This window comes from Myodes glareolus, chromosome 17 (genome assembly GCF_982192425.1).
Source record: "Myodes glareolus chromosome 17, mMyoGla1.1, whole genome shotgun sequence".
Taxonomy (NCBI): domain Eukaryota; kingdom Metazoa; phylum Chordata; class Mammalia; order Rodentia; family Cricetidae; genus Myodes; species Myodes glareolus.
In genome coordinates, this window is record NC_142042.1 from 38,133,158 (window position 1) to 38,158,317 (window position 25,160).

The 25,160-nt window shown below is 40.7% G+C and overlaps 1 protein-coding gene across 1 annotated transcript in view; it reads right to left on the reverse strand.

Annotated features, from left to right (window-relative positions):
• Nucleotides 1-200: 200 nt before the first annotated feature.
• Nucleotides 201-25,160, reverse strand: part of Dpyd (dihydropyrimidine dehydrogenase) — an 801,706-nt gene continuing 776,746 nt past the window's right edge. Inside the window, exons 21-23 of the mRNA XM_087897615.1 lie at nt 19,884-20,027; nt 4,334-4,474; nt 201-1,596 (exon numbers count right to left, since the gene is read on the reverse strand). Coding sequence (XP_087753741.1) covers nt 1,426-1,596; nt 4,334-4,474; nt 19,884-20,027 — 456 coding nt within the window. The 3' untranslated portion in view covers nt 201-1,425. The remainder of the gene's footprint in view (nt 1,597-4,333; nt 4,475-19,883; nt 20,028-25,160) is intronic.

Below are 25,160 nucleotides of genomic sequence, written 5' to 3' on the forward strand. Positions count from 1 at the left end.
TTCAGTAGAGGATAGGGGTAAGAGTGGCAGGAAGGGGGGCATTTGAAAATAATACTGTCATTTTCTTCATTAAATTTTAACTGACACACATACAGCATTTGAATGGAATTTTATGTAGAACCAATGTGAAACTGCCCAATGTCAAAATGTAAATACCTGATGGGAAGGTGCATTTGGAAAAAATGAAACAGAAAACTACATTGAAAATAGATCATAAAACTTTATTTGTGATTATTTGATCATACAGAGTTTATCAAAATGCACTCCTAGCTCTTACATTTATCACTGAAAATATGCCACAGATTGTCATTTTCTGATTTCCCTCCTATAGATTCACATTAATAAGTGCCATAAAGAAGGAATAAACGAAGTTATGTGATGCTATTTACTGATTATGAAAATAAATCAAAAAATATTTATCAATATCAAAAATGCACACTTCTATTTCATTAATTTTGAAATCACGTAAGCATCAAAGCAAAAAGTAGTAATCAGAAAGGCTCTTCTCATTATATATAAGTTACAGATATGATGTCTTTCATTGTTGAATGTGAAGTCTGTGGCTCAGTACTGTGTAACCTGAGTCTTGTTTGAACATGAATTGCTCTCCTACCGAAAGTAACTATGAAAAGCAGACAGAAGAGTTCGTGCACAGTGAAAGTATGGCCTTAACCAGACATCCATCCTAATATCTTATTTGATTAGGCACATAGCTTCAGTATTTAAACAAAAATGAGATGTGGTCCATCCCTAAGCAGTCTGGACACCTGTTTCAGGCATGAATGGTGAATAGCATTTTAGTCAGGAAATAATCTCTCTTTCAGTGTCCTGCACCAAAGAGTGACTTATTTCAGCAAAAGGGGTCTTAAGAAAATTCTAGAAAACTCTCTTTCAGGCTTTGTTACCCTTGTCATAGTAAATAATGACTTGACTTTCTTCGGTTGTTCTTAATGGAGTTAATTACATGTCCTTAGAAATGGTGTCAAAATTACAGGTAATTTTTAATTACAAAGTGTTTCCTTGGAAACAGTTTCCTGTATATGAAATTGTACTTTGTTCCAAAATAGTTCATTTCACTTACAATTAGAAAGCAAAGAATGAGCATGGCATAGGGCAATTTAGAAATTGTCACACTAATTGCCATGAAAAAGTTAATTTTTCACAGTGGACAACTGAGGGAGCACATCCAATTAACTGGTATGCAGCGACTCACCAGCTACCTCCGAAAAGAATTATTCCATTTTATGACCATTAATTGGTCACCAGCATTAGACATTGCTTTCCAATTTAGACATTTATTTGGAAATTAGATACGTATAGCTATAAAGTTTGGAAAGAACTGACCAGTGATTATTCATTGCTGTGTTTAAAGATCAGCCTGTGTCGGTAACATCAAGGTTCACAGCAACTCCCCTCCAAATCACCTTAACACACTGGCTTCACAGCTAAGGGTAAGCCTCTCTTTGGTTCATAAGGTGTTGTCCTGGAAACCATCCTGATACAGTCGATAATAGGGCAGACGCTGAGGCAGAGTGTACAGCCTGTGCATGTGTCGGTAACAGTAGGCAGGTGAGTTTCTGGATCGAACTGTATAGCCTGCAAACAGAAAATAAGAGAGCTGAGCCACTGCCCACCGATGCCAAGAACGTTCCCATTTTAGCATCTGCATCTCTGTCCACAGCGATGGAGATTACCACACTCAGCACCGTGGTGGTGCAAAGATAGCAACAGCTGAACTGACAGGAGCAACAGAGAAATAAATAAAACTCCCTTAAATTAGAAATGCAGTTTGATAAACTGTATAGTATTTATGGTTTATCAGAGGTTTATTTTTTTTCATGGGCGAGAAAACATTTTGAAACACAGCACTCCTGCTTTCTTGGTCAGTGGAGGACTCATGTCTTGTCAATCTGTCCTGGCTGAGACACCTTGTGTCTGTCCATGTTGCTTCATACAGACCCATTTGCTCTTCACACTTCTTGTTCTTTTTTAATGTGTGTGTGTGTGTGTGTGTGTGTGTGTTTGTGTGTGCATGTGCTCACGTGTGTGCATGCAGATGCACATGGGCATGGAGGCACACGTGTATGTGCATGTAGAGGTCAGAGGACAAACTCAGTTGTCATTCTCAGGAAAGCCATCTGCCTCTTTGACACAGGCTCTCTCACTGGCCTGGAGCTCACCAATTAGACTAGACTATCATTTTAGTAAATCCCAGGGACCCTCTGTTTCATCCTCTTCAGCACTGGGATCTCAAGACTCAGCCATTCTGCTAGGCATGTTTCTATGTGTTCCAGGCACACATGGGTCATGGGAATTCAACTCGGGTCCTTGTGATTGCAAGGCAAGTGCTTTACAGGCAGAGGCATCATGCTTGCAAGACCACACTCCTTGGTCTTTGTCTTGGAGAAGTGATAATATCAGGGGAGGCAGTGGATGCATTTCAAATATTGCATGCAAATCTTAAAAGAAAACAGTAGAAAAAAATTGACTGCATAGTTAACTCTGAGTTCTAACCATTTCCAATTTGATGTTAAGCATTATCCCACCATAACAGGAACAAAATGCAGAAGGGAGAGGCAGGAGAGCCCTTGTCCTGCTCTGGCCCTGACATCTCCCAGATGTGAGAACCTGGGCCAGCCCTTCAGCTCTGACTCTGCTCATGGTTTTGAGGAATTTTGAAATTTTCTCCTCCAATCTTCCTCCCTCCCTCCTTCCCTGCCTCTGTCCCTCCATTCTTCCCTTGTCCACCGTCCTTTACCTCTCTTCCTATTCTCTTTTCTTCCTTCTCTCCTTCTCGTATTTTCCCTACTTGAAGTCGTATAAAAGAATGAGTATACTGAGTGTGAAGTGAGGGTGGAGATGCCGAAGTTATCATGACAACATGCCCATTAGAGGCATCGAAACGGTGGAGACACTATGCCAGTCCTCAGGAGTGGGTTTGCACTTTTAGGAAGGACTTTAGTGCAGCTCTGGGATGAGAGGAAGGGGACCTCTTGGGAGCCTTGCTGTTGGCTGACTTGCAGAAGCAGCTCCGCTAACATTCTCATCTTCTGGAATGACAAGGTAGGGCTTGTGGGGAGATAGCAAGGGGCAATGGGAGCACTACTCACCTCACCTCCTAAGGCCAGCCCTAAAAATCTCCTGTGTAACCTAATTTTGATTACTATTGCCTTCTGTCTCTTATGCTTGTGAAAGAGTCTAATTACCATGTTCAGTACACTAGGTGGTAGGTGAAGTCACAAGCTTAAGTCAAAGAGAAATGGGTAGGAATTGTTCTGTCCACCCCGGAGGAATCTTTAATCTGCCCTTTCTGTCTTGTGGAAGGCTCTCAGCCAAGGCAAGAGAGTCACTTATAGTGGTAGATACACTGAAAAAACATCTCTCTGTCTTCTCCAGCTATGAAGAAATTCATAAGACCAACTGCTACAAGTGTGTGGTAGAAGAGTGTTTCTTTTCTTTTTCAAAATTACTGCCATAAAACCCCACTCAATACTGAATGGAGGAGGACCCTCTGTAGGCTGAAGGAATCCAGTCCTTTTAGGGGACTGGTAATAAATGACAGCTCTCTCCTCTCTGCAGTTACTACCAGACCATAACCTTCCCTAACGTACATAATTTTGCATGAATTTCTGTTTTCATTTAAACTTCTCTCTCCAGCTTTATGGGTGATGAAACAATATTAAAACAATACTGTGCACTGAAAATGGTTATATTAATTATTGTTCTCATCTCTGGAACAACAATCTGACAAGAATCAACCAAGGAATGGAGGGCTGATTTTGGCCTGTTCAGAAGATGGAGTCTATCGTGGCAAGGAAGGCATTGCAGCAGCTTACAGACATGGTAGGGGAACTTGCTCAGATGTGGGTGAATCAGGAAGCAAAGAAAAATGCTGACAGTGCTTCGTACTTCTCCTATTTCTTTTCACTAGGAAACCCCAGCACATTGCACGGTGCCTCTGACAATAAAGGGTGTATCTTGTCCAAGAGATGGTGTAGCAGTTAGGAGGAGTTCTTGCTGCATTTACAGAGGCCCCAAGTTTGTCTCCTAATACCCAAAGTTGGGAAGGTCACAACCACAACAGATGTGAAGGGTTAATGCACACATATAGTACACGCTCCTACTGACACCTACACATATAATAAACAAACCTTGAAAAATAAACATACAAAGATACACCAGTGCATTACAAAGGCAAAAAATAGGGGGGACCTGTAGTGAGGATATTTGGCACGAATGGTTTGAATTGCACATTTCGCGACAGAAGACACTTGCTGTCCTTAAAGAAGAGCCAGGCCTCACTGTAGCATCTTAATTCCAGCAGGGTTCCTACCTGGTAGCCAGAGTCGTTACAGGTCATGTAACATTTGCCGCAATTGATGCACATTTCCTCATTGATCAGGGCCACAACTTGCTCCACTCCACTCAGCTCACCAAATGTTCCCAGGTATTGCAATGCTTTTCCAATTACATCCTAGAAAACGGGCAGGGAATTACTTACAGTGCTCAACTCGAAACAATTCCTTATTAATGAATATCTGCCCACATTTTCCCATTTTGAGCGCACACAACATTGTCCTCACAGACGCATTTTCTACGACAGTTAGTGTACTTGATTTTGAGAGACGGGCAGTATGCACACCCAGCTTATAGATGCTAGCCGCTGACTGTAGAGATGACTCAGTGGTTAAAGTGCCTGCCCTGCCAACATGAGGATCAAAGTTTGGATTCTCAACATGCACATAGGACCCAAAGAAGATATAAAGCAAAAAGCCATTGAGGGAGATAATCTGATGTCTGTTTGCGGGTTCCACATGACTACACATGCATGCATCCATACACCTACACATATGCACCTGCACTCAGAACCTACAAACCTCACACACATGCACAGACAACATGGTGGGTTGGGGGAGATACAGTTATAAGACTTAAGTAGCTGAACTCAATTGTTTTTCTGATGGGCACCCTACAACAGCACTTTGTATACAGATGTTAAAATAATTCTCTTAGGTTTCTGTAACTTCTATCTCCTAGAATTTGCATTTTGAAGGATCTAAAAGTAATGTCAACAGACAAGGAGGTCCTTCATTTACACTGGAGACTTGATTTCACTGGGGATGAGTGAAATGGAAACAAAGGCTCATTCCATCTTTACTGTTGATTTTTGGATTCTTGATTTTCATTCGAACGGTGCTCTGATAGTTCACTCACCTGTCATGTCTTGAAGAATATATTTCCTTATTGAAGAATTCTAATGTATGCTAATTAATTAGGTTGATCAAGGCTGAATTAGATGCCTTTTCACTCTTAAAGAACTAGCAATTGCTCCATTCACCGCTGACGATCTTTCGAGCAGTTACACACGGCTTTGTTTCTTATAGTAATTGAGATTATGCTTAATATGGGAAGCACAGAGGATGTTTCATCAACACTAGGAAGCACTTTGTTTCCGAAAACAAAACAGAGAAATGTAACAATGTTTGCCAAATTAGTGTGCTGTCAAGATTATCTGCTTCTGTGTTTCACCTCTAGAATGAGAATGGTTTGAATTCAAGGTCCACGTTCAAAGAGGCCATCTCTTGCTTGGAGTCCTCGTCTCACACACTCTTGGGTATATTATTTTTTTTTGTGTACTTCTGGCCTGAGAATGGTTTGTTTGAATTCAAGGTCCACATTCAAAGAGGCCATCTCTTGCTTGGAGTCCTCGTCCCATACTCTCTTGGGAATATGATTTTTTGCATACTCCTTCTGGCCTAGTGGGATGACCAGTCTTCATTGTCTATGTAATCTCTTCAGAATCAGGAAGCTTAATTGTGGAATTGTCTGTGTTGGATTCATCTGTGGCTATCCATGTCTGTCAGTCATTTTCTTAATTGCTAATTGATACAGGTGGACCCTGCCCACTGTGGGAGGTACCATACCTAGGCAGTTAGGCCGGGGGCTATATAATAAAGTTGGCTGAGCAAGCTATGGGGAGCAAGCCATCAAGTGCCATTCTTCCCTGGTTTCTGCTTCAGCTCCTGCCTCCAGGTTCCTGCCTGAAGCTCCTGCTCTGGCTTCCCTTGATTGAAGTTAACCCTCTCCTCTCCCAAGTTGCTTTTGGTCAGTATTTTATCAGAACAACAACGAAAATAAACCAGACTGCCCAGGAGGACTTGGGCTATCCTCCCTTACCTCTATTTTAATTTCGATTTGAGCACTATACTGTTACTGTAAGCTTTCAAGTGGAGACAATGTTCACATTCCCCTTACACTTCATTTGCATGGCCCCAAGCCCTAGGAGGACAGAAAACTTCTGGGCTGCTGCCTTGCCTCCTTTCTTTTCAGGGCGCTGAAGCTGAAGCTTTCACTCCATTGCAGTGGGATTTTTCAGGGGAGTCCTTGACGTCCAGATCTCTGTGCCTGTACCTCTCACAAGCTCAAGCTGCATTACCACATGTGTGATGAGCATTATCTCTAGCAACAGGAACAGTGAGTTCCCCACCTGCTCATAAGCACACAGGACTGTAGTGCTCTTCAGCTTTTCTTGGCATTGTGAATAGCACTGGGATTTTTTTTTTTTTAATGAGGAAGTCTTGCAATTTTATGCCTATTACTTTCTCCTCTAATGTCATCTTTGGCTCTTTCCGAGGGATCTTTGGAATTCTCCGCTGTGTCTACTATCAGTTTTCAACATAACTCATCAACTCCCAATCATTTTTCCAGTCCTGGGCATCTTTCAAAGGGAGCTCGGATGTCTCTACTTCATGAGGATTTCCTCAATCCTTCTGCGTCCTTTCCTAGCCAAATGTCAAGCTGTGTTCTCCCTCCTTTCTCTTTCTCTCTCCTTCCCTCTCTCTCCTTCCTTTCCCCTTTCTACCTCACACTTTTTGTCTTCTTTCTCTCTTCCTTTGTCATGGCCTGGGATATTTTATCTATGTTGTAGAATTGGCATTAAAAGATAATTTTTGAGTTCTACCACACTTCAGGCTAGTGCCTTAATTTAAAATGATTTTCTTATTTAAACTGAATATATTTTAGGGAAGATGAGGTGACTGTGATTTAAGATATAAAATCAAGTAGATGATGAAATAGAGGTTCAGATTACTGCTGCTAGACTCCAAATGCCGTGATCATATGCACTCTGCTATTCTCACCCACTTGTTATTCTCTGGCAAATCCCACCTCACACTGCAAATAGGATTTTAAATCTAGATTCCTATGCTGTTTTTTTTAAACTGAACTTTATTCATATTGGAATCAAGTATGGTATATCTTGTTCCTGCAGATCATTAAAGCATAACGGATGCTCAAATATTTGTTAAATAAATATATCTCTTGAATATCTATGCCCGGACTCATAACTGTGATTACATAGTAATAAAAAGTCTAGTGGATATTTTTATTAAGTTGAGCATTGCACATGCAAAAGCTAATCAAGGAAACTGGAGCAGCTTAATATTTTCCAATATATCAAGACAGTAAATGCACAGCCGTCCTATCTGGCTGTGAAAGACTATTTATGTACAATAGGAACTAACTTTTTAAATGCAAATAAATCAGTCAAAACAACGCCTGCGCAGAATTCAGTCATTATGGGCAAAATCATTAGTTAAATACTCAACTGATGACTAGTCATGAAAATCCCTAGATTTTTCCAAAAGAAATACACATTCCCTAGAGATTTTATTATAAAGAGCAAGTTTATCCTCTGGTATATTAAATACGCCCTTTGCTCTCTGTTTGGGATTTGTAGCTGTCATTTAAAACATCATTATTGATAAAACCAGATAGAATAAGCTCATTGCAGCGCTGACAAGTTAACACAGGGGGTTAAAAATCCACAGTGTTTAAAGTATACCATCTTCATTTTTAATCTAGAAGAGGATAAAAGAATGGAATCTGAAATTAGTTTGGGAGTATCAAAGGAACAATTGAAAAGAATGATCACTCTTTGAGGCAAAAACTGTAGACAGTGTTTGAAACCCCACCCTCTTTAGCTATGCTGTGAGCTGATGGATATGTGTGTGCAGGTACTGGAAATGGTAGAAAAATATGGATCACCAGAAAGGTACCTGTGTTTTAGGTAGTGTCTTATAGAAATACTTCTGTAGAGGTCAGGAAACCTATGTTTATTGTTCCAGACAGGGTGTGCACATACAAAGTTGGAGCAATCTATGTCTCTGTTCTTGCTTACTGGTAATAGAGACTATGACACTGGATCCCATAGATTATACTTCACACATTTGATGTGTGTGTGTGTGTGTGAGTGTGTGCGTGCAGGGTTGTGTATGTGTGTTCCTGTGTATGTGTAGGCATGTGCATGTGCTGTGTGTGTGTAGAATTGAAGTTGATATCAGGTGTCATCTCCAATCATATGTATTGAGGCAGGGTTTCCTGCTGATTTCAGTTAGTCTGACCAGATGACTCACTCCAGGGATTCCCTGTTCCTGTCGCCCATGTCCTAGGATTTTGGGAGGGCCACCATGTCTGTCTGGCTTTTCAGTGGATTATGGGGGAAGCAAACTTCAGATCTCCCGTCTGTGTGGTGGGTGCTTCACTCACTGAGCTGTCTCCCCTGGTGGCAGATTTGATTTTAGTGGAAGTGCTCTGGGCTAGCCACAGTGGCCTGCAGTACTCTAGAATCATATCCAGAGTTAAGAGAATAAAAAATGTTTTTGTTGTTGTTGTTGTTGTTGTTTTTGCTTTATCTGAGACAGAGTTTCTCTGTGTAGCTCTGGCTGTCCTAGAACTCACTCTGTAGACCAGGCTGGCCTCAAATTCACAGAGATCTGCCTGCCTCTGCCTCCCTGAGTGCTGGGATTAAAGACACAAGGCATCACTGCCTGGCTCAAAAATGCTTTTTCAAATGGATCAGTCATTATTTTTATTTGATACACATTTTAAGGTCAAAGAAGATAAATCTAGAGGGACTTTGAGTGGTCTCTGATGTTTTATACTTTCCTCATAATGAGCAATAGAAATATATTAGTTTTGACCTGCTTTTAGGCTGATTGACATACATGCCGATTGTGAATGTTATCTGCCCCAGTAACTGCTCTTCTGGCTTTGGGTCTTTCCATTTCCTACAATTCCTGTACGTACACACGTGCCCTCCAAAGTCTAGGACCAAGGATGGCATGCTGTGGGCAATCACTGTGACCTCTAACCTGAAGGATCTGTGATTGAAGTGATTTGGTTATAGCTGTATAATTATTTTCCTGTGTCTTTGCACCATTACCAATGCCTCAGGCTCTCGTCACATCTTAGGCTTTATAGACCTATCAGGAGGGGAAATGACATCACTTGACTTGCTCTCACTGAATTTACGCTGATTCTTAGTAACTTTGTTCTCATAAATGCTCTTGAGTCAAAAGTTTAGTAATCCTTCCACAGTTTCTCTGGGACTTGGTCTCAGCCTTTCTGGTTTGTTTCTATTTTTCTTTACTACAGCAAGAGCCTTTACATCTCCATATCTATTTCTTCCTCCTTCCTCTCCTTCTTTCTCCCATTTTATCTATTTTTTCCTTCTTCCTCTCCTTCTTTCTCCCGTTGTTCCTCCCTCCCTTCCTTCCCATGGCTCTCTAGGTTATTTTTGAAATAGGGATTCAGGCTCTAAACTATGCCATGTTGGAACTATGCCATATGCAACCCAGGCTGTCCTTGACGCTTCAGCAATTGCCCTGCCTCAGTCTCCTGAGGGTTAGGATTATAGGTGTCGGCTACCACGCTCAGCTTGCCTTTTCTATGTTAAAAGGATCCAGAGAAATATTTGTTTTTCATCAGTTGGTACAGAATTCTCAAACACGAGTGCTCTTAAAGCATAGCAGTCCACTTATTGCTAGCACACATAGTTCTCTGAGCTGGGTGGCAAGCAGTAAACACTGAGAAGGGGTGGTCTTGAACTAGAACTCAGCATACTCGGGCCAGTGAGGAGAGAGCTGCGTAAGCTGGAATGAGGATGACAAAGGCACTGATTCAGATAACAAATGCTAGATTGACTAGAAAAGTGGAGAGAAGCAAGGTGCCAAGAGGCAGGCAACATCAAGAGATCATGGTGAGAGAGCGTCGTGGGGAAAGGTGTCTGGGGAAGACAGATGGGGATGACGTCAGTGTTTGAGGCTCTGATCATAGTATCCTCCCCATGGGGCGGGGGGGGGCGGAGTCAGGCTTCATGTGACAAGTTGCTAACATTTGGGGTTTCACTTGATTTAGTGAAGCTGTAATCTTGTATCTTAGACTCGCAAATCTGTTTTCCTCCTTCTTTTCAATGCTAAGAAAACTCCACGTGAGGATGCAAGGGAGGATCATAGGAACGGAACAGGTTTTCCTTCTAATTGTGTTTTAACAATACACCATCTGTTTGAAGTGGTGGGTGTACCCTTTTCTTTTTGACTTTTAATAGACGAAAATACATTCCCATTTTACCTAATATTTTCTGCAAATGGAAATCACTTGAGTAAGTTGACCAAATTTTAAAGCTTGCGATCACACTTCTATGCCTATTTATCATTGATAAGGTCTTTTCTTAAAGGACCACTGATCATTAAGTTATTTAAACTCTTAACCTTCTTACTCCTGGGAAAACACCCAGGAGACAGACATCATCAAATTCTGATTGACAGCTTCTCATTCCTGATCCATCTTCAGGTTAGAGACCCAACACCTCCGTTACTTGTCTTGTTGCTGTGACAACACATCCGCCAAAAAGCATCTTTAGGAAGGGTCTATTAGGGCTCACAGTTCTTCCAGGTATAAGGTCCATCATGGCAGGGAAGTCAGGGAGGCAGAAGCAGGGCAGATGGTCACAATGACTCCACAGTCAGCAAGCAGAGAGAGATGGACCCTCTGCTCAGCCCACTTTATTGAGCCTATGAAATGGTGCCCCCAACTTTATGGTTGGTCTTTCTACCTCACTTCAAATCACCTAATATAGACACAGACACACTAAGAAACTGGTTTCCGTGGTGCTTTCAAATCTCATTGACTTGACAATCAAGATTAACAGTCAAACTGGACTATGAGATTCCATCTATGACTTTCTCCGAACTTCTGGAAATAGATTTACTAAAGGCGGGATGCATGGGTAGCTACACGGAGACTTGTATTAAAGACTTGGCATTAAAAATTTCTAAGTTCACATGAATGGCTATATCCTCAGCCCCCTGCATGCACTGTTTCCCTCAAGCACAGGAGCTGGAACTAAGCCTGTGTAGCAGTTTTCTTCTGAGAGAGGCTATTCCCAACAGCAAAGGTTATACAATTCCTTTTCAGATAGCATTCCTTTAGTGGACTGGGCTTCCAGTTCCACCTAAGTCTGTAAAGATGTATATGGCTGCTCTATCTTACTTGTCCATATTAACCACCTGGTTATTACATCCCCGATGCAGTCCTGGGATGGTATTCCCATGTTTATTTCATTTCAGCGTCCCACAGTTGGCTCCTTCTCACATCACCTGCAGGTTTGTGGATTTCAATGTAGGTACATATCTGACACACACTGCTCCTCCCTCTGCCCTTTGGCTGGACTTCTTCATTCTAAGCAATGCATCTTTTCCTATTGCTATATTCTGGTCAAGCCAGAACCACACATCAAGAAATCCCCACATGACTTAAGAGATTATTTTTATAACCAAATTCTGCTCAGCCTTTAAAGTTCAACATGATAGATTTCAACTGCTCTTTATTGGTACATAGACAACTGAGAATATGAATGCTGCCCCCAGCCTGCTTCTCTGGATCCTTCTGGAACCTGCTGGGCAAGGCTCCCTTATTTTTCTCTCTGTGCAGTCCCCTTTGTGTTCTGTGGTATCTAATATGGTCTTACAGTTTTATCTGAGTGCCTTCTTCCTTCCTTTCACAATTCAATTGAAATAATAAAGCACTCGATCAGGCTGACTGGTCCCCTGCCAACACTGCCTTGCCAGTCTTATGAGATGCCGTCTATCTCCTCCTCCAAGCAGCAGGAAGAAGTGATGAAAACATCACTAGTGCCCCTAAACCATTCATTTTCCTACCCAGAAAATTCAAAAAACGTTAGAGATACATCCCCAGCTTCATAAGGAGAATGAGAATTCATTCTCACATATATCAACAGAACTGGGGCACGTTCTGGAACTTCATAAGGCTTGGCAAGCTCTCAAGCCTCCGTTATCTGCTGCCAGAGAATAAAGCACATTTCTCATTTCCCTGGGCCACATGTGTGCACTGTCAGCTCCAGGAGGAGGCACTGGCATGTTTTTCCATCTGTGGCAAATACATGCATACATACATGTAGTGCAAATTCTAATTGGTCTCAATAATAAAAATCCAGAGTCAGATATAGGGGTAAATGCTGAAAGACCAGAGAGACAAAGGAGCAAGCCACAGTTGCTTCTAGCCTTGCCAACTCCTTACTCTGAAAACAGAGCAAGCTCCTGTCTCCACCCAGCTTCTGTTCTTCTCTTCACCCAGACATACATAGCTTCCTGTTTTCTCCTCTCTAGTGCTGGGATTAAAGGCCTGTTCCTCCCAAGTACTGCGATCAAAGGCATGAGATCCCAAGTGCTGGTATGTGCTGGTGTGCTACTGCTGCCTGGTTAACTAGTGGCTAGCTCCACATTCTGACCTCCAGGCAAACTTTATTTGTTAGAGCACAAACAAAATATTACCACAGATACATACATACTTACTTACATACGTGTATGTGTGTATGTTAGGGACTTTTTCCGATGGTCTACCTTATAGAAGAATACCTTTGAAGCTTTTCTGGGAGGTCATGTCTCTTTCTCTTGCTTCATCCTATTCTTCTCTTTGGCCTTCTAGGGCTGGTTTTGATAACTTGTGTCTAACTCAGATTTTTTCTCTCCCTGTTACAAACTAAGCAACTTCGTTGCATGGTTAGATGCATGGTAAATGCTATTGTTATGAAATGGAAACGAAGATGTTGGAGTGAAAAAGGGAAAATCAACTGGATTGCAGGGCATCTCCAGGCATCCTGTCATTCCCTGAAAGGGCAACTAAGGTGCTCTGAGGCCATTTTCAGCTCCAATGGTAAGAAGAGTAAGGATGGCATGAAGACACCCAGCTCTGACCTGGACACTTTGGTATATTATTGAGAATGGCCCCTTTGGGTGCCCTGGGTGGAATTCTTCCTGGATTAACCAGTCTGTTTCTTTGTTCCTTGAAACTGTTTTAAAAATTCTTAAGAAAACATGCTGGAGGAATTGCTCAGGGGTAAAGAGTAGGCACTGTTCTTATAGAGGACAAGAATTTGGTTCCCAGCTCACAACTACCTGTAATTCCAGCTCCAAGAGATCTTACAACCCTCTTCTGACTTCTACAAGCATCTTCACACACACACACACACACACACACACACACACACACACACAAAATCATAACTAAAAGAATAAAGATTTTAGAATAGTGATTAACAACACTGAGTACGATGGGGAGATGACTCAGTTGGTAAAGAGCTAGCTGTACAATCATGGAAACCAGGTAGAAAGCTGGGTGTGGTGGAGCATGGCTTTTACCACAGAACTGGGGAGGCAGAAACAGACAAATTGCTAGGACATTGGCTGGTCACTCCTGGCCAACAAGGAGAACCTGGTGGTAATTCAGGAATGACACAGGATGTCTGTAGTCCCCATTCTCACACACAGGTGGGTGCATATCTGAGCACACAGGCATACCCGTGCACACATACATACCCGAGCATACATGCATACCTGCGCACGCATGCATACCTGCACACACACACCCACACACACACATGCATACCTGCACACACATGCATACCTGTGCACATATGCATACCTGCACACAATGCATACCTGTGCACACATACATACCTGCGCACACATGCATACCTGTGAACACATGCATACCTGTGCACACATGCATATTTGCACACACATGTGCACTGGATACACATGATCAAAGACAAACAAACACACAAGATCTCTCCTCTCTCTCTCTCTCTCTCTCTCTCTCTCTCTCTCACACACACACACACACACACACACACAACATTAGTAGTTCTCAGTTCTGTCCTACTCAACAAAATGAGTTCAACACATTGATATCACTGCCTATTGAAACCCAGGGACTGTGTGTGGATTTAAGCTCCCTTGACTGTATTATCACAAACACACTTGAATATTGTACTTTGCAAGCATAGTGACTGTCTTGAAACACTATCCCCAACCCTATATAGAACAGTGCCTCAGGAAATAGGTTCAGATCTTGGCTTTAATAATACCTTCCTAGCTGTGTGACCTTGGGCAAATTAGCTAACCTCTCTGTTTTTCAATTACTGAATCAGTAAAATTGGCGGGATACAAGTATTTCATCTCACCAGGTTATTGGGAGGCTCGGATGAGCTCATTTACAAACATGTTGTAGTGCTTGAAACCTCATAAGACCTCAATAAATATTAGCTTTTATTATTAATTCTCTGCTTAATTAACACTAATTTATTAAACTCTACTTTAAATATCACCATCTCTGTGAAGCTTTCCACAATTACCCGAGGCAGAACTAATCCCTTTCAGTCGTCTCCATTCCCAGAGCGTTTTGTTCGTATTTGATTGAACTGTAAATAATTTTTAACATGTGTCTTTCTCCCTTGCTATATACCATGTGCTCCCAAAATACAGACTTCTGTCTTTTTAAAATTCAAGCTGTATTCCTCTCCTTAGCACAATTCCTAGATTGCAACGAGCACATACTGAATATGTGCTGAGAGACGGAAATTTCCAGCCTTGGACTTTCCTTTGTATGTCTCTGGAATCTGCCACCGCTCTCAGTGTTTCGATGTTCAAATAGAAGGTATTCAATAAACATTTGTTGATGGACTGAGGATGAAACTGCCTACCTGTGGAGCAAGAGACCATTCAGCCGTATCAGTAGCAATGGAAAGGATAAAAGAACCAAAGAAGAGGCCCATTGGGCATGCTGTCCTTTGAAACAATATCGCCATGTTAGAACCAGAGAAGCCGGCGGAGATTAGAATGGGGGGCATGTGGAATGAAAAGCCTGTCCAGACAAGAGAGGCTCAGATAATTTGGGGGGACGATGGGGATCCTTCCATGGCAGATGGGAAATCATATATACTGCGGTAGCGGAGAGAATAAACAAGGCAGCGTCATGGAGCTCAAACAAAAACCAAGAGAATCTATAAAGGGCCCAGCAGAAGGAAAAAAATACACTCAATAAACAGATGGGTTACAGGGAAATTATTAGGCATGAAAACAGACCATTTAGGTTATCCAGAAAGAACACAAAGGAAGAAAAGAAAACTAGCGTTTTAGGAAGCAAATGAAGATGGTGGGGGAACACAGGCAAAAGAATGAAACGGGATGGGAACACAATATGAGCTGTGTGTTTGCCAGAAGTGAGAACAAAACAGCTTAAGTGCAGACAGACAGACAGACTGGAATTCTTCAAGGAAACATTGTGAATAAACAACTGAGCGGACAACTTATCAACTTTTAAATGATGGGTGCATGCAAGTGACAGCAGTCACAGCTCCTACAAGCACTGTTATGTAACACACACACACACATATACACACACATACACACACACATACACACACACATACACACACATACACACACACATACACACACATACACACACATACACACACACATACACACACACATACACACACACATATATACACACACATACACACACACATACACACACACATACACACACACACACACACACATACACACACACACACACACGCCTTCACTGCACCTAAGGCCTTCTGACTTCCTCTCCCATGTACCCTTGATGCTGCCCATCTCTTCACTATGATTTTTCCTTTCACGAGACCTCAGTGGCTTTCTGTGAGAGACTCCTCCATTTAGGGATCTGTGTGGTTCCTATTCTTTCCGAAGAGGAAATTATTCCCCTCGATATGTGCATTGTTTGTTCTCTCCCTTAGTTTTGGGGTGTTCATTCAGGTATACAAGCAAGCATTTCTAAAGAACTGTCTTGGGATTTCTAGTTTCCTGATCCTGCAACATAGGTCCCCATGTGGACCTGCCTATACTCAGTTGTTTCTCCTCTCTACAACACAAGCTTCATGAGAACACACTCTTGGAGTGCTATGGCTGTACTAGCGCTGTTCTTTTTGGTGGTGCCTGTGAATCAGTGATTATTAAACGAAGAAAGGGATTCCTAGTGACTTTGATTGCTGTTGCAGATAAAAGTTGAAATCCCAGTGATTTCATATGACAGAAAAAAAAAATGGAACCATGCCAGCTGTCTTTTTTGACATCTGGGGATACCTGACCCTGTGGACCAGGATTCAGCATTAAGAATTTTTCTAGTTTTCTCCATATCTTCATGTTCTTCATGCCATTCTCTTATTTCAATGACTACTCCTCATTTAATTACCCAGCATCCTTTATTTCCACATGGGACTTTAAGTAACAATGAAAGAAAGCATCTAAGACGGTCCCATCTTGTGTCTGACACACAGTAGGCTGTTGCAATTTCAAACTTTTTCCCTTTCATTTACCCAAGTATGTACCCCATGTTGTTATCTCTTTAAAAATACTCAATGTAAAACTTGTATGTCACTCCCAAAAAACTTCACCAAACGTTAAAACAAAAGGAATGAAATCCTTATTTATTATATTTTTCTTCAGCTCAATAGGATCATCAAAAACTGAGTCAGTTAGGTCCTCTTATTCCAATCCTATTCCATGTCTTACCTTTTAGTATAATTGAAATTGCTAAAACCTGTTGAGAATTAAAAGACTGTATAGACTTCAATACAGTCTTTACCTAACTATTCATGAAATGTAAATTCTGGCTCACTTAATGTATGTTTCCCCTCTCCTGTCTAGTTTATAGGACCAATTAATCCTCTGACTCAGGGCCTTAATTACCTCTGTGTAGCTGTGACCACCCACATGCTGAAGGAGAAACTTAACAAAGGAACGGCTTTGTTTCATTCACTTTCAGGTTTCAGAGATGTCAGACCAGCATATCCGGTGTGGTGGAGCAGAACAGCTCACATCATAGAGGCCAGGAAGCAGAAAGAGAGAGGACAAGTGGAACCAGAAAACCATACCGCTGCCCCAACAGCTACCTTTCTCCACTTTCCCTCTCTTGCCATCACAATACAGAATCACCAAGGAAAGAATCCATTCATTAGGCCGTCTTTCTTATCTGATTCACCAGAACAAGTATCTCTGTTGTCCTGGAAAAAGGAGCACCAATTTGCAAGATCATCTGTTCAAAGCGGTATCTCTAGGGGGACAGAGAGATGGCTCAGAAGCAAAGAGAGTTTGCTGTTCTTGCAGTAGATCTGGGTTCAATCCCCAGCACCCACGGTGGGTGGCTGGCAATTGCCTATAGATCCAGACAATCAAACCCCCTAACTAGGCCAGGGCCCTCTTGACTATCTACAGAAATGTCCTCACAGACACACTCAGAAATGTGATTTGCTAATCTCTAGGTATCTCTCAAACCATTAAAGATGAAAAAAGACCAACTGCCACATCCGGGAAGATTTCCTTGGCGCCTTGGATCTAAATTAGGTCTCTTGAAAGATTCTAAACATATTATAGTCTTTATGTATAACGCACACCACAAGTATAGTACTGTGCCCTCTGCCAGTTTTTGTTAATATCTGTGTCTCTTTTTTGTATGGTTCATGGCCTACAAAATATGTCTGTCATATGCCCTGAGCATTAAATGCTCAACTCCTGGCACACTGCTTGCTGCAATGTCTTTCTGACGTAAAGACTTGCTGGGAAATACAATGGCTTCAAAATTTCTAGCTTGATTGACATTCAGAGTTCTCTCTTTCCCTACCTATTCTAGAATTCATTTCAGTGATCAAAGCAGAAATATCCAAATCACCTGTTATCTAACCTGGCATTAATCATACTGGCACTATATCTACTAGCAAATAGCGATTAGGGCAGACACTACATTAAAAATGTTTCACACATCATCAAATTTATAACCCTATGGAGGCAAACACTTTCATTTACTCCATTTTGCAGATTATTTTATTGAGGCAACTTCATAGGGCACTGACCTGTCAGTGGAACGGTTTGAACATAGAGACAATGTCAGAGCAGTCAAGCTTAACTTAGGAAGTTCTTCCATCATAATTATAATCTGTTAAAACCTTACAAACTTTGTAAGTTTGCCTCAAAGAGGCAAACACCTTAAGATTTTTCCTACAATGATGCTTTTATAACAAAATCACATAAATAAAATAACATTACTAAGCCCAAAGTCATTTCATTAGCGTGCCCCTTTGATACAGTTTGAGTGTGTTCATCTGAAGTTCTTTCTTTGGAAACTTAACCTCCCTATTTGTATGTGAAAGTAAGTTCCCCACAGGTCCTTTGGGAGTCAGCTGGGGTTAAACAAGGTCAGGAGAACGGGTTCCCTGATGGCATTAGTGTGCTTACTAGAAGAACCTGAGCCACATTATGCTGCGGGGAGAAAACCCACACCAGATGCCAGAGAGATGCTGTTGCCATACTCTTGGCCTTCTCAGTTCTGTCACTGTGAGCCTAATAAACTTCTACTCTTCCTAAATGCTCTGGTCTCAGACATTTTGTAGCAGCTGCAGAAACCAACTAAAGCACACTGCTCATCTGACATGGTTCAATACATAATCTGAACTTAATTTCTTCCTTGTTTGGGAAGGATGTATCAGTGACACCCACCTCCTATTCCTCATCTCTTCTTCCTTCTCCTCCCATTCCTGCTCCTCTTATTTTGGGAACAGATTATGATACATGTCCCAGACAGACATGGAATTCTCCACCTGCAAAACAGCCTGGGCTGTTTTAGATCTTGCTTGTGGTTATGGATATGCAAACATATGTGGCAAGCAAAATTTCTCAAAACTGAATGTATCGCGCACACACATACACACACGCACACACACACACACACACACACACAAAGAGAGAGAGAGAGAGAGAGAGAGAGAGAAAGAGAGAAAGGAGAGAGAGAGAGAGAGAGAGAGAGAGAGAGAGAGAGAGAGAGAGAGAGAACAGGAGAAACCTGAGTGAAATTGGTAGATAGGTTGCAGAAATATCTCTGTGTGGTTACCAGGTAAGTGGGGCATGGATGAAAACCCAGCACTCAGGAAGCTGAGGAGGGAGGCGGGACAATCTAAATCAGCTTTAGCTGGAACCAAACCTTGTCTTTCAACAAGTGAGGAAGAAAAAACCCAAACCGTCTTTCTTCCCAAATCTTCATGGTGGTGTTATGATAGTTTTATGCATTGCTGTTGTTGAGACACTAGAGTAACCACATCTCAGATCTGTCTATTATTCAAGCAGCTAGATAGAAAACTACATTTCTTTAAAAAAATAAAACATCTACATAAATAAGCTGGAAAGGTAACAGATACACAAACACTTCTTAATGGAGATCTTTGTTTTGCTCAGAATAAATTATTGAGTAGCAAATACATGGGCACTTTTTTTTTTGAGGCCAAACTAGAAAATCCCTCCAAATGTAAATTATACTTAAAACTCTGTTACAGTCTCATAATTCTGTTGTTTTGTATGAGAAATAGATTTCTTAAATGTACCTCTGAACTAGAATACTGGTAGTTGACTACAAGAACATGAAGAAATCTTCTTAATATCTCCTGATACATTAATGCACAAACTTTCCATGAAACACAAACCTGGCAGCATCCTAGAAAGTATGACAGACACCAAAGTGGGAAGCAAAGAAGTAAGTGGTTACTGTATTATTAGAATGCATTTTCATGATAGACAGAATTTTTAGAAACTTTCAGAACTCTGAAAGGAAAAAATTCAATGCTACATTTAAAGAGGGGGGAAAACGCCTATAAGCCACACTTGAATGGGAAATAGGTAAATTTATGAGTTTGTCTTAATTTTTACCTTGATGGCAGGAATAGGCTTTTGAGGAACAAAGTGCTTTCTTTGGAGTGGTGAACAAGCTCCGTTTTGATCTCTCTGTCTGATTTTATTCGCTGCTATGATTTTCTTGCGCTGTTCAAGGTAAGGTCCAAAGCTTGGCAGCTTCTAAAGGGAAAACACACAAAGTAGAAATCATATTAACTCATAGAAACATGGTGTGGGGGTATCCTCACACAAGCAGCATCAACAAACAAATGAATATGTGGAGAGTATTGCCTATCGCTTGTTCACTAGGTCTTCCTTCCCTCTGGACAACTAGTCTGCTATATGTCAGATCCTATCTGGAATCGAAAAGGAGACAAGAGAATGATACTTCAGCCAAATATGTATGTGTTAGATGCAGATGTTAATTAAAATTCATTTTTAAGGGGAATGCATTTCACCATGGAAAACCAAATGCACTCACTTAAAACAATAGCTATTAGGGAGACCATTTGTTTGTTTCGCACAGACAGAAGGTGAAACCTATTGATGCTTTATTTTCCCCTTCGTCAGGTTTTTAGCAGAATATAGACACAGCCACAGCTCTTGATAAATGCCTCTGTCAATAGAATAGGTGCTTTGCCAAAGTTCTCATCTGTATCTCCGTTTTATTGTGTTCAAATTCTCCCTGCGTCTCTTTAAAGATTGTAACTAATGTTGATTGCAACTTACTGGAATAGTTGAAAAACAAAATGGCAAAAATATTGATTCCTCTGCACAGAAAATAAACTTTATTTTGAGCGAAGAAGGCAAAAAATGGAAGGGAAAGGCAGAGGGTACATCACAGTGCTTAGATCAGCTCCATCAGTATTCAGAAGCACAATGCGCCTTTAACTCTCAAGGTTATTCAATTGTACTTTACAAAGTTCATTTAGGAAGGTACCTGGGTGTCATGGAAAAAAATGCTAAATGGTTTCAAGTTAACAGAAAAATGCCCTCATACCATTCATTATTCCACAATTAAATACGCTTCAACTTGCCCTTCCCATTTTCTGGGACCTTTGATCTTCACTTTTACTGACACATCCCACTGATGATAGACACCACTGAATTTCAAATGTTTTACACCAGTCAGTAACCTGGAATTGATATGTCTTTTATACCACTGCAAACACACCTTCTTGTTCCTGCAGAATAAAGCCCATTTATCTAGCTGATGGGGGTTGGGAAAACTACAGCTCTCCAAAGTCATCCTGATCTCTGACCTAGCATGTACTTCTGTGGGAAAAAAATGTACTTGTTTCTAAGTACCTGCCTTCACTTGTTAGCTTGCATAGGGAACCAGGGAAATGAATCTTTGGAGATTTCAAATGGGTAGGGAGTGGAGAACAAACAAGCCAATCAAGGCAGACCAGGCTGTAGCCTTCAACTGTATATTTATGTTAGCAAAGAACATATTGATGTGGAAATATACCTAAGCTTGTTACTTTGATTATAAATTCACTATAATTATGTCAAGAAGTCAAGTAAATGGAAAATGGAAGTCAATGCCAAATTAATTTATACCCAATTGGATTAGAATTATGTACTTCATCTCTATATCTTAGCATTTTTCCAAATTACAACATTTAATGCTTACAGTAACACGAAATGATATGATGAAGGGTAGAATATTTTCTATCTATTTTACTGTAAGTTAAGTGATGCTGGCTTATTAAAAGCATAAAAAATAAGAGTCTGAAAGGAGTCCTCAGAACGCATCCCATAGGAAAGCCTCTTTAATATAAAAATAATTCTTACATGAAATGTCTTATTTAAGTGTTTGAATAATGCTTGTTTGGATGCCTGGGGAAAATTGCATTGGGGTTACACTAGAAAGACTGTTCCTTTAGGTCTAGGTGATGTCTCATAAGTACAGAATACATATTACATGATGTAAGTCTTGTCAGAAGACATTTTTGCTGAACATCAAGGGCCGTGAACTCTGAGTCTTATACTGATACAGATGACCAAGAATGGTTCAGTGTTTAAGCACACAGCCTCTCGGTCTGGCAGGTTCTCATCCTAAGAAGTCTGAACTATGATTCTTGTTGCTGCAATTGATCGTGTCTCTCTCAACACCATCTAATTCCACTTGAGTTCTGTAAAGGTTGTTCCAAAAACAAACATGCTTGGAACCTTTCAATTTATCTTCTTTAAACGGACACTGGAAGATTGTGTCTTCTGTTTAGTTGATTTGTTATCCAGGGGTGGAAGAGATAGCTCAGCCTTCTCAGGGGACCAGAGTTCAGTTTACAGCACCAACAGTGGGCCCTTTATAGCCACCTGTAACTCCAGATTCATGGGATACAACTCTCTCTTCTGGTTTCTGAAAACTCTCATGTTACACACACACACACACACACACACACACACACACACACACACACAGAGAGAGAGAGATGCATATATACACATGTATACATATACATGTATCATATATGCTATACATGAACACAAACATATGAATAATTTTTTAAAGATTTTAAAAGATCCTAAAAGAATATTCTCCATTCAAAGGGACAGGAGAAATGTAGTTAAGCTGTGACCTTAAACTACTGAATTCACAGTGATGAATTCACATGAAGATGATAAATATTTGAAAATCCCTTCATGCTGAATGGCAAACATGCGGTGTAAGCATCTAATGGACTGATAACCTCTGTGACTTTCTAGTAGTTGATCACATTTGATTTATATAAAATTGGGGCATGGAGGTTTTTTTTTTTCCCCCATGGCTAGCAGCGCCATGATCCTAATTTGTTCATCTGCATAATCAACATTAGGGAGATGCTCTCAATTTAACATAAAGATTCATATAGGATATTCTTTGTTCATTGGTTAGAAAAATTAATGAGGTAAGAATGGCTACTGATCATTTTAATTTTAAGTTGAAAACAAATGGACAAAATACCGACGAGTATTCCTTCAACCTCCAATCACACAGTTCCAGATTCAGATGGACCCACCTGTACTTTCTTACTGATCGTTGAGAGACCAGAGGCTAAGGACTACTTTCCAAAACTTCCAGGCTGTCAGAGGGATTTTCACTACACTCTTTAGTGTGAAAGATTAAACGATGAGATAAATGTGTGCACGAATGGGAAGATGGCTCAGCAGGTGAAATGTTTGCCATGGAAGCGTGGGGTCTGACTCTAAATCCTAGCATTCACGTAAATTCTAGTAGGCATGGTAGACTGCCTGTCATTCCAGCATGGGAGAAGCAGAGACGGGATCCCTGGAGCAAGAGGGTAGCTAGACGAGCTGAATCCATGAGCTCTGGGTTCAACTGAGAGTTCCTGTCTCCATAAGGTGGGATATACTCAATGTTAAACTCAGGTTTTGACATGCACACACATGCACAAGCACCTAAAAATATAGTTGGGCCCACACATATTCTTATACTTGTACACACACACACACACACACACACACACACACACACACACACACACCTTAAGTGTATTAAGGTGGTTCTAGGATTAAGAAGTACTGAAACATGTGTGTATGTATTCATGCATGCAGGTGCATGTGTATATGCAAACATAGATGCATACATGCATATGTGCTTCCAGAGGCTATAAGTAAATCTCTGGTGACATTCACCTTGTTTGAGATAGTGTCCCTCATTGGGTCCTAGAGCTTACTCAGTAAGCTAAACTGGTGGGTCTGTGAGTCCTAGGGATCTGCCTGTGTCTTCCTCTCTAGTGCCAAGATTGCAAGTATTACCACCATACCCAGTTTTAAACATGGGTGCTGACAATTGAACTCAGGTTCTTACACTTTTCTGATGTTACAAAAAATAATTATTTTTTCCTGCTTTACCTCTAGTCAGGCTACATCCAGGCTTACATTTGTGTTCTGATTGTGACAAGACAGAGATATAGACAAACAGACAAAAAGGCAAAACCCAACAAGGCTAAGAAAAAGTGAAGATGAACAAGTAGCTGATCAGAGTATAAGTGTGCAATCAGCAGTGATTAATAAAGCATTTGGTCCAAATCTCTGCCTGAACATGCAGTTAATTGATTCCTCATTGTAGGAGAAGCAGTGGGGCCTGGCACAGGCAGCAGCAGGAAACTTACCTCTTCATTCATTATTTTCTTACAGAAACATTTGAAACCTGAATTAACTCAAACCAAGAGATTTGGAGCATCATGCTAGGTTCCCCAAACAAAAACAAAAAGTTCTTAAGGTCCAACCAAACCTGATGAACAGAACAAATCTCAGAAAGGGTATGATATTTTATTTCAATAGTTTCTCTAGGGATTCCTCATTGATGAATTTGCTCTCACCAGAAAAACTAAATCCCACTCATTTAAAGATAACAGTATCTCACAGTAAAATTGTCTCTATCCAGATATAAAAAGCATTACATTGCCAATAGAAAGGTGACAGCATCATGAATCAACAATGATTCCTTAAGCCAGCAAAGCTTGGAGGAAAAGTGGTCTATTTGGATTATAATTTATTCACGGATCAATCTAAAGGTAATTGAGCATATTACAGAGTGGAAAAGGGTTCTTGTTGCTAATAGAAGCAGGCACCAGCATCATCCAGTTTAAATTGCATAACTTTATGAGAATGGCATAGAGTTGGCTAATAGCATGCTCTATAGAACTGTAGTGCATCAACTCTATTTTCTTAATCATGCTCTCATATCTGATTGGAAACAATAACTGCAAGAAGAATAATTACCGTGATATCTACATGGTAATAATATGAAAAGATAAAAGGTTTTCAGAGTTCTACTGAGCAATATACATATGGATCAGGACAATCTCGAAACATTTGATGTGTCAGCCTCGCTCCTTTTTGTGTGCACATATGTGTGCATCTCTGTGCACGGACAGAGTGGAGGATAATAAATATGTAAAAATAAGTCTTTTTATAACTATCTAAAATGCTTCTTTATTTTTCAAAAGCCATATTTATCTCTAAGACGGCTATACTAGGTATCTGTGGTTGCACCCCTCCCCCTCCCAGCAAATATAGTATAGAATATCTGTGCTGGCTGCCTTGATTAAAGGTCAAATAATTTCCATATGGAAACATTGTGTTTAATTGTTTAAGTATCTCTCACTGTTCATTAATGGCTAATGTCAAACTAAATTATAGATCAAATAGTCTCACTTCTCACATTTATCCCACCTACTTGCAAGATGCACCATTCTCCTTGGCTTTATTGTTTAAATGTGGTCAATTGACCAAGAACTGGAGAGAAAAAATGACAATGAATTTTATAGAACTTCTCTTTAAAATAATAAGGCAGTTGGA